We start from the raw sequence: 11,273 nt of genomic DNA on the forward strand, positions 1-11,273 counted from the left end.
TATATGTGCTGAGATGGGATATATGAAAGAGGCTATAAGTGGTAAATATTTGGGATTACCTATGCTGATAGGTAGATCAAAGCAACAAGTTTTTGGATATATCAAGCACAAGGTGCAAGAAAAGCTACAAGGATGGAAAAGGAATCTGTTAAGTCATGCAGGAAAGGAGGTTCTGATCAAGTCGGTGGCCATGGCACTTCCCACCTATATCATGTCATGTTTCAGGCTTCCAAAAGTGCTGTGTAAGGATATAAGTAAGATGATAGCTACGTTCTGGTGGGGAGGTGGAGAACATGAAAGGAAAATGCATTGGACTAGCTGGAACAATATGTCGCAGGTGAAGGGTAGGGGGGACTGGGTTTTAGAGATCTGGAAAGGTTCAATGAAGCTCTCTTAGCCAAGCAATTGTGGAGAATACTCAATAATCCAGACTTGCTTGTGAGCAAGGTCATGAAGGCAAAGTATCTAGCACAACCACAGAACTGGGATAGAGACACCCCTATAGCAGCTTCTTGGACATGGAAAAGCATCTTTGGAACAAGGCTTTTGGTAAAAAGAGGGACAGGGAAGAGGGTGGGAAATGGGCAAACAGTGGACATTTGGAAGGATAATTGGATACACGGGACTGAGGAGGGAAGGATTAAAACACAAAGAGATCCAAACTGCACATTAGGGAAAGTAGAGGAACTGATAGCAGATGGAGAGTGGAATCATGAAGTGCTGAATCGTTGGTTTATAGCAGAGGATGTCCAAAGGATCAAGGCTATTCCACTCAGTATAACAGGCTGCCAGGATAGATTGTATTGGCGATACACTAAATCAGGTGTATTTACAGTAAAATCTGCCTATGATGTGGCAATGGAAACAAGACAGTATCAACACATGAACAGGCTGAGGAGAGATAGTGGAAGTACGAGCTATGATCAACAGAACTCAAGATCTGGAAAAGTGTGTGGACACTAAAGCTGAAACACAAACTGAAGCACTTCATATGGAGGTGCCTACATCACAGTCTACCAGTAAATGAACAAATACAGAAGAGAACTGGTAAAGGAAGTCCAATGTGTCGCAGCTGTGGGGAAGAGGTGGAAACACTAGAACACATGTTCTTCTTTTGTGACACTGCGGAAACCACATGGAAACTAGCACCTCTGCAGTGGGATGGATTAAAGGAGATGCGGGGAAATTTTGTCAAATGGTGGGAAGGGATGTTAGGAGCCAAAAAAAGAGAACAAGGACAAGAACACATAGCATTAACTGTAAATATTCTTTGGCAAATATGGAAGGCAAGAAACAGGAAAGCCTTTGAGGAAAAAGAAGCAGACCCAAGGAAGACAGTGCAGAAGGCTATAGTAGAATGGGATGAATATACAGAGACCCAAAAAGATATAGCTGGAGAGTTCATTCAACAAACAACAAACTCTTGCAAAGCAGAGAAATGGAGACCACCACCAAATAACTCCATAAGGATAAATTCTGATGCTGCATTCTCACAGAACATGGAACGAACATGAATAGGAGTTGTGGCCAGAAACACGAGAGGAGAGCTACTGAAGGCATGGGCAAGATCTGATCTCAAGAATAGCGAGCCACAAGTGGAGGAAGCTACAGCAATCAGGATGGGAATGCAAATGGCCTGGGAGGCAAACTGGAAGATAGTGGAATTCCAGTCGGACTGTAAAGAGGTGGTGGACATGATCAACAAGGAAGAAAAGCAGCAGTCCAGGGTAGCTATCATCCTTGAGGACATTGCAAATATGAGATGTTTGTTTGAACAATGTACTTTCTCTTTTGTTCATAGAACGGGAAACGTTTGTGCACATAGCTTAGCAAAGTTTGCAATTAAGCTAACAAAACCTATTGAATGGGAAGTGTGTTTTCCCATGTGGCTCTATGAGAAAGCACAAAATGAATGCAAAGGAAGTAACTCTGATGTATCTAACTCTTGTAGTATTAAGTTATGAAATGAAATGCAATTATGATGTTTGACAAAAAAAAACAAAAAAACACTTTCACACACACTCATTTCTTAAACTCCTTAGAAACACATCATAAATAGAATAATATTTTATATTACTTGTATTATGAATTTTAGATAATAAATTGTACATTTAAATAGATTAGCTAAAAAAATTTGTTTACTTTATACTGTTTAATACTGCAAATTGATTGAAACTTATTTTTGTTACAACTTATTAACACTTTTGCTATTCATTTCCACTTTTATTGTAAGTTGTAATATTCTATGTATTTAAATTATTGAATGCTTGAAAATGCAAGTAAGAGACATATAATTTGTTGTATTATAATATTGATTAAGAATTATTAACAGTAAAATAAAAAAAGTTAGAAGTAAAAGATGCAATTAGAACAAATTTAAAACTCTATTCTACGTACACGAAATATTAACAAACAGAAGCAAGTACCAACTTGAGAACAACCACTAAAAAATAAAAAAAAAAGGAGAGGAAAACAGCATACTCTTAAAAGGCATAATAAATTATTATAGAAGTTGAAAATAAGCATGAGTTTTTATTTCAAGTTTCTTTTTTCTTTTAAATAAAAATTTAAAATATTGATTGAAAACATATATATGGGAATTTTGTATACAAATTGGTCAATGAGTTATTAACAGATGTCCAAATGCAAGTGGTTAGGTATATATGTATTGAATCTTGTATTAATTGTTTTGAATTACTTTTAAACAAATTGGCTAGTGGGTACCCAAGTAAAAAACACAACCCGCCCAATGAATAAATTGGATTTTTCTTATCTAACCCAGCAACACCCATAATTCAACTGATCCAACCTATCCTTTAAAATTAACGGACAAGTTGGATAGGTTGCGGGATTTTGGATTTTTTTGCCAACTCTAAATGTGAGAATAATAAATCTTCCTGCTAGAGCAATTTTTATTCAAGTATGAAATTGTCCCAACTAGTCAAACATTATATATTTTCTTTTATTATCGCAAAGTTAATCACTCCCTCCCTCGTCTCTCTTTATAAATCTCTCTTTCTCTATCTATCTATTTATCTATTATTTTATAAATTTTACTTGGCTATGCCATTAACTATTAATTTATTTCAAATATTTTGCTTCAACATATTCTAGTATTTCACTTTTCTATTTGTAATGGCGAAGTTTCTTTTACAAAAATAGTGTAATTTAACCCAAATAAATGGTTAGGCTTAGGCGAGACGGCTAGGGTTTCTGAGCATGGCTGGCCCTCGGCCACCAGATCCGGGTTTCCAAACAAAGACATTTGCTGCAGCTCTGACAGGAAGTTCGGACCATGGTCTACCTGATTATGGTTTGTGCTCGCAATATAAGGGAGAGCCGGTATTGCTAATTTCTTGAGAAGAGGGGATGCAGCTAGCGGAGCCCTTGGGTAACATATTGGTGGGGTGTTTTGCCTTCAGCAGACCACCTATGGAGGTTATCCGCAAGTTTATCACTTCGCTGGGGCTTAAAGGAGAGTGTCCTGTTGGCTTGTTAGATGCGAAACATGTTATGTTACGGCCACAGTTGGAGGAAGACTACTCCAGGCTGTTTTTACGGAGGACAGGGTTTATCCAAAGCTCACCTATGACTATCTCCAAGTGGACAATTGATTTCACACCCCATTAGGAACCGTCAATTGCTCCTTTGTGGGTTTTATTCCTAGACCTCTCTCTCCATTTTTTCAATATGAAATACCTGCATAAAATTGCCTCTTTGCTGGGCCGGCCTCTACAGGTTGATACGGCGATGAAGGATTTTCGCCGTCCTTCCTTGGCCCGAGTTCTAATTGAACTTGATGTTACTAAGCCCCCTGTACAAAGGGTTTGGATTAGCGATAGTGGCAGGGGTTTTTGGCAAAAGGTGGAATACGAGTTATGGCCCTACTTTTGCATCTTTTGTGAAAGAATTGGCCATGTTGTTGATGTATGTTTCAGGAAGAATCCAGAGCTGCAACCAACTAAAGCTGATGGGGTTGTGAAAGAGCGGCCAAGGCAAATCTTTGTACCAAAGCAACAACGTACTAAGGTCGGGGGCAGCAGCGTGGGGATTGGGGGAAGTGGTTAGACGGAAAAGGATATGGTATTGGATCAAGGAGTTATTCCAGGCAACCAAGTTGAGGTTGGGAAGGCCGCACTAGATAAGGGTAAAGAGGAGGTGGTTGATGCTCTACCTCAGGCCCAGTGGAGATTCATGGATCTCTGGTTACTTGTAAACCAGGCAACAATCATCAGGTACTGCTAGAGGGTGCCACAACTCAGGCAGAGTCCTCTTACAATTTGTCGGTGCCAGTTTGCCAAGATGATTCGCTCGCAAAACGTGGGCAATCAGAGGCGCTACCTGTGCTTGTTGGACAGCCTTTATCAGAATGTGTACAACACGACCGTGATAAGACTGGGGTGGTTAAATTGATTACGATTGGCATGTTGAACGATCAAGCTATTGATTTTGGGTCAGAGGATGAAGCTCCATAGCAACTTTTGATGGGTAGCAAACTACATATTTCTAATTCGTTTGCTCTTTTGGAATACGCTGCAGATGTAGAACTTCAGCTGAAATTGGATGAACGTACGAAGTCCACACGGTCGTCTCTAGTTGCTTCTCCGCGGGTAGGCACTGGTAGGTCGTTTACTGCTACACTCACCTCACTGCAGCACTTTTTGGAGTTCAAGGATCGTTTGGATCGAAAATTGCAGAAGGATACGAGACTGATTGATGTTGAATGTATGAGAACTACTGTTATTGACGCTAGAGACATTCAATTGCTAAACAAATTAGGTAAATCCAAAGCTGGTCGTCCTATTAACTATAATAAGAAGTTATCTGCCTTTCTTTCTCAAGCTAAATCGTTGTAGCAACATGATTGATTTCTTTAATGCATTAGTATGGAATATTAGGAGGGTGTTGAAGCAAGACTCTCAACGTTACCTTAAGGACTTATGTCGTAATAATTTAATTCGTCTTCTTATTTTGTTGGAGCCTTTGTCTGAAATTGAACAGGTGGAGAAGGTTCGACTTTTTTTGTGTTTTGATAAGGCTCAATCCTTCCTTGAGGGGAAGATTGGGTTTTTTGGATGGCTGAATTCTCAGTGTCTTGTCGAGAATATGCTGAATAGCTAGTACATATCACACCGTCCCTTAGTTTTGGTACGGTGCTCAATATTTCGGCCGTCTACGCGAAATGTACTAGGGTTGGACGGAGGAGTCTTTGGAGTGTTATGGAGGGTATTGGTTTGGCTAATCGGTATCCGTGATTAGTAGCGGGGGATTTCAATGTTGTATCTACTGTGAAGGAGAGACTTGGGGGAGAGCCAGCCAATGCTGGGAATATGGAAGAATTCAACACAGCTTTTTTCAATTGTGCATTATCGGAAGTACCTTTTGATGGGTCCCCTTTTACATAGACAAATGGTCGGATCTAGCAGAGACTTGATAGGGCGTTCACTAACTTGGAGTGGACTTCTATTTTTTATTCTACCCATGTTTCACACATGGCACATGGTGGTTTTGATCATGCGCCATTACTTATTAAGTGTGGATCTCATTCTCGACGCTGTTGCTCCTTCCGTTTTTTGAATGCATAGACTAAGCATCATACTTTCTTACCAGTGGTGAGTCAAAGCTAGCAACAACCAGTATCTTGCGTGGGAATGGAGAAATTCTTTAGGGAGCTCATGTGCGTTAGGAAATGCTTGCGGCGTTGGAATAAGGAAACATTTGGTCACAATTTTTCAAAGGTGAAGCAAGCGGAGGAGTATTTGCTATAGTGTGAACGAATATATGATCGCTTGAGAGATGAAGCATCCCAAATTAAATTGGGAGAGGCTAGAGCTGCCCATGCGAAACAGTTATCCATTGAAGGGGAGTTTTGGTGCCAGAAATCTGCTATGAAATGGATGCAATTAGGTGATGCTAATACAACCTTTTTTCATTCGGTGGTGTGGCAGCGAAGAAAGTCGAACTTTATCTCCAGAATTAAACATGACTCGGGGGCTACTTTGGAACAACCATCAGACATTAAATCCTCAGCGGTGGAGTTTTTTAACACCTTCTTTACCTCAGAACGAGAGGACAGTTTGCCACCGGCATTACCTTTTGTGATTCCTCAAATTAATAGTGGTGATAATGATTCCTTGGCTGCCTTGCCTTCGTTGGAAGAAATTAAATTGGTGGTGTTCTCCATGTCGGCGGAGAGTGCTCCTGGCCTTGATGGTTTTGGCGCAGGGTTCTACCATAGTTGTTGGGATATAATTAAAGAGGATTTGCTTGAAGCAATTCACGATTTTTTTAGAGGAATGAAACCTCCACGGGGGTTTTCCAGTACGCTTATTATCCTTTTGCCAAAGGTGGCTGGAGCAAACACTTGACGGGATTTTCGGCCTATAAGCCTATGTAACGTCAGTTCAAAAATCTTCTCCAAGGTTTTATCAAACCGGTTAAGTATGTTGCTGCCCCAATTGATCTCCCCCTGGCAAACTGGCTTTGTCCCCGGTAGAGGAATTGATGAGAACATTTTGTTAACCCAAGAGCTAGTTGGAGATCTTGATAGACACTTAAAGAATCCTAATGTGATTTTGAAGCTTGATACGGAAAAAGCATACGATCGAGTTGAATGGAATTTTTTGTTGTTCATGATGTGGAGTTTTGGCTTTCAGGAGAGGGTGGTCGATTTGTTTTTTCACACTTTTAGTAACAATTGGTTTTCTGTGCTTATTAATGGAGAGCCAACGAGATTTTTTCAGTCCTCACAGGGGGTGCAGCAAGGGGATCCACTATCACCGAGTTTATTTCTCTTGGTCGCAGAATTTCTTGGCCGAGGAATTCATCATCTTATCTTGCAAGACGAAAGAGGGTTTTACGTGACATCCGAGGATCGTATTCCCTATCTGGCTTTTGCGAATGATACTATCATCTTTGTTCGGTGTTCCTAGGATTGTTTAGGTGCTATAAGGGATTTTTTGGAGGTATACCAAGCATATTCCGGGCAAAAAGTTAATGCCCATAAGAGTTCTTTTTATTTATCCTCTAGAGCTATAGCTACTGAAGCTAACTTAGTGTCTCTTTCACTGAACTTCCACCGACAAGGCTGCCCCTTCATATACTTAGGGGCACCAATTTTAACTGGCAGGGCAACATGTGGTCTTTTTTATGGTATTTTGGATAAGATGCGCAAGAGACTAAGTTATTGGACTACGAAGTTATTATCTCACGGTGGCAAGGTGGTGCTGATTCGACATGTCTTATTATCAATCCCTATGTATCTGATGCAAGTATTACTCCCACCACAGGCAGTACTGCGATCACTAGAAAGGCTTTGTAATTCTTTTTTGTGGGATCACTCTATGGAGTCGCGGCGTATTCATTGGACATCATGAGATAAGCTGTGTTTGCCTGTTGAGGAAGGGGGATTGGGCTTTCAAAGGTTTGAAGATATGATTGATGCATTTACCGCCAAGCTTTGGTGGAAGCTGCGGCTCAAAGACTCAGTTTGGGCAAAGTTTATGCAATTTTTTGATATTTGATTGTTAGATCATTTTTATTAATCTTTTTAATACTGGCTCATTTATAATTTTTTTTCTATAAGTAGGCTTTACATGCAAACAACACATATAAAAAAGATTATTTTAATTTCGAATACAACTTGAGTTACATTATGTATTATGTTAATACTTCCTAAAAGTATTGCTTGACTTCCTTAAATTCATCTTGCAAATTTTTTTAAGGTTTGACGTTACTAAATTTAATTTAACCACCTGCTTTGTTATCCTACCACCACTTGGATACGGAAGAATATGGAGTAATATTGGATGGATATTTGGTTTTTTTTTGTTTATATTTTTTGGGTTAAAAATCCTTTTTTTGGAATTTTTGGTTAAATAATTATTAAGAATGCAAGGGTAATGTCATCAATTTGTGAGTGTTAAAAGGGACAAATAGCCTTTTCAAGCTGATAAGGGAGATAAGTAAGACTTTGAAAATCTTAAGGGTGTCAAGTGATATTAGGAGAAATCTTAGGGGAGGTTTCTATATTATCCTAAAATTGAAATAGCTCAATTGTTTTGGTTATCAATTTAATACAATTTAAGCATTCACAATAAGCATAGCTTAATCAATTTTATTAAAATTTTTCTAAATTTTCACAAAAAAAAAAGAGTTTTGTTTTGTTCACTAAGCTTTTCAGTTTTGACCAATTTAACTATAATTTTTTTACATAAAAAATAGTTTAGTTTATTGAATTTGTCAATTTAGACAATTCAGTTCAAGAAATTTAGTTGAATCTAGAATCAATTTCTAAAATTTTGGTCAAGATTCTTTCAAACAGTCAAAATTTAAAACACTAGTTATCAAGGAGAATTGAGTTACAAAACTTGTCCATATCCAAATAATGCAAGTCCCAATAGTGGAGAATTTTACATAGATGTCATTTAAATCTATTAAGTAATTAGGTTAGAAACTGTAAACTTCCTCCAACTTTCTACCAAGTAACAAGATACCCCCTTTCCTCCTTAATGATTTTATGGGCATTTTTAAACATGTCAATGGATAGGATTTGAATTAGATCCACTAAATCCATACCCAAACTCATACTCTCATGGGTTTGAAAAAAAAATATTCAGACCTAGACCTTCATAGCATGGATAGTTTTGTAATGTACACTTAAAGTTAAATTTTAAATAATAAAATATATGAATTTCAAAAATAACATAAATATAATCCAATTACTAGTTTCAAATAACAAAGTTAACATTCAAAATGTTACATGGAAGAATCATGAACTAAATGTATGAAATATAAGCAACTAATTATATTTGCTTAAAATATTATCACCTAATCATGGATTTGGATAGATTTAGATTTGAGTATGGATCTAGGCATAGATTACATGAATTTAGACTCTTTCCAGACCCATGATTCTCTTTTAGGATTTGAATTTGGGTAGGATTTTAAAAATTAGATCCAAACCCATAAAAAAATATAATAGATCTAAATTGGATTTGAGTAGACCCGATCCATTGATATGTCTGAATACTTTATCATCTGACCAACTCCATCCAAAAAGCTAACATCTAATGACCTATGTAGGGAACAAGTATATTTTTGGACAAATGCCCTTAGCTAGAAATTTGTTGACAACTTTATCCTTGATTATACTTAATTACCAGCCCTTCAACCCTACTCAAACTTTTTGTTTTCTCAACAATCTAGTCTCTTATTTAATATTTTAGGACAATAGTATTCTTGCTATCTTAATTATTTTTATTTATTTATTTATTTTCTAATTATTCCTTTTCTTTTCCTTTTCTCCCCTTTTTTCTCCCTTTTCTCGTGCTACTATCCTCTTCATTTCCTTGGAGATTATTATTTGTACACATAGAATTGATTTTTTAGTGATCTTAATTTATTTTTCTATTTTCATTGTACATTTTTTGTTTGTTCATTTTCACTATTAATCATTCATGAAAACTGCTATTCTAACAAAATACTATATATACTTACATTAAAAAGCATATCTAATCTAAAGATTAAAACTCTGAACACATCTTAACAAACTGTATAGTACTTCTATTATTTGTAATTGTAAAAATAAACATATAAATAGGTCAACTAGTATTTCATTTATTTGTTTTTAGTATTTATAGTTGATTAACAACTGCTATGATATTATCTATATAATCAGATGTTACTATTAATATTCATTATTGATTAATTCTAAGCTCTAATTTATGTTCTGTATTTAAATAATTGCAACAATAAAATAAAAAATGAGCAAACCATATTAAAGTTTTATTTAAATATGAAAATATTAATAACGGGAAAAAATAGCCAATTGCATAAAAGAATGGAGGAAAAGTGAAAATTTGAAAATGGAGGAAGGAATAAAGAACAAAACAGGAAGGGAAAAAGAGCATAAAATGAAAAGAAAAATTAACAACAAGTAAGATAGCAAGGGGATAAAGTGCCCCTATAAAAAAAGTTTGGAGGAATAAAATGCAACTGGGGTTGGGGGAGTTTAGTGCATTTAATTTGTGCAATTTTTCCCTTCAGCTCAAGGCCTAAATCAGTAGGGTTAGATGCCCTTGTGTGCCAAAATGTTGGCTTTGTCAATTAAGGATCCCGGTGAAGGTGAAGGTTAAGTGGTCAGTTAACTAATGAAATTGGATTTATCCATTTAATTAATTTAGTTCAAGTCAAACGTGCAAAGTGGTTGCAAAAATCATTAGGTGTATCCTGCAGCTCGGTTGACTGTTGGAGGTATTCTGCACTCCTACTGCTTTTATTCCAGAGGACAAAAATAAAATGTTTGTTTGAATAATATTTTTAAATTTTTTTTCGAACAGGGGAGGGATGGAATTTTTAAAAAAAATGCAGAATGGAACAAGAGATTTTTTTTAGAAAAAATTTCTAATGAGGGAGGGAAGATATTTAAAATTCCTAAAGGGAATGAGGGATTTTTATTTTCTAGTAGTTGTTCTAAAAAGAACCTTTTGGAGATTCTAGATAAACCAATAGGGTTAGAAGTAATAAATTTGGGTTGAAATCCTAACTCTGTAGACGGGGTTTGCCAATAGAAAGAAGAAAAAAAAAAGAGTTAGACGTGGTCGTGTGCCAAAAGATAGCTTTAAATAGGGCCACACTTCCAAAATTCCGGTTTCTGTTCAAAATCTATTAGTTTTTTTGAAGGTGTAATCAGAACTAACCTTTATAGCGATAGGGACGGTTATGATTATGGTTCTAAAATTTCCGATTCTAGTTTTGTTTATCGTGTTGGTTCCTTTCGAGTACTATTCTAGTTGTTTTTAGTTATACTTGATCACTTATAGTTACAAAATTAAATATAAAATAATATGATAATAAACTTAGGATGAGAAAAAAAATTAAAGAATATGAATTTAGAAGAAAAATAACACTTTTATTATATTATTAACTGATTGGAGAGAGAAAATCATACAAATTTAATAAGAAAATACCTCATATCTATTGAACATTTTAAATCAAAAAAAAGCTATATATTTTTCTTATTGGAACTGAAATGGAATAGGAAAAATTTCTTAATTTTCTCGATAAATTGGTACATATATATATATATATGTGTGTGTGTGTATACGTACACACATATATATATATATATATTCTGAAAATAGACAATTCTGATTCCAGAGCAGTCGATTCTATTTTCAATTCTAATTTTTTATGATCTTGAACTATAATCTTTAGTTATAATTCTGGTCTCGGTTCCGATTCTCAAATGTCGGTTCCGATTTCAACTCGGC

At 36.2% G+C, this 11,273-nt stretch overlaps 1 protein-coding gene across 1 annotated transcript; it reads left to right on the forward strand.

Moving 5' to 3' along the window:
* The first annotated feature begins 450 nt into the window (after nucleotides 1–450).
* Nucleotides 451–1,514, forward strand: LOC140036393 (uncharacterized). Its single transcript, XM_072077781.1, has 2 exons — nucleotides 451–948; nucleotides 1,038–1,514. Exons 1-2 carry the CDS (start codon nucleotides 451–453, stop codon nucleotides 1,512–1,514), a joined length of 975 nt encoding a protein of 324 aa, XP_071933882.1.
* The last annotated feature ends 9,759 nt before the right edge of the window (nucleotides 1,515–11,273 follow it).

Source organism: Coffea arabica, chromosome 2e (genome assembly GCF_036785885.1).
Source record: "Coffea arabica cultivar ET-39 chromosome 2e, Coffea Arabica ET-39 HiFi, whole genome shotgun sequence".
In the NCBI taxonomy this organism is placed as follows: Eukaryota; Viridiplantae; Streptophyta; class Magnoliopsida; order Gentianales; family Rubiaceae; genus Coffea; species Coffea arabica.

Bases quoted from the DNA above. Each gene is read 5' to 3' on its own strand.
- LOC140036393 (XM_072077781.1), top strand. From the start codon at position 451: ATGAAGGCAAAGTATCTAGCACAACCACAGAACTGGGATAGAGACACC. The intron at 949-1,037 runs GTGTGTGGACAC...GAACAAATACAG, and splicing joins AGAACTCAAGATCTGGAAAA to AAGAGAACTGGTAAAGGAAG.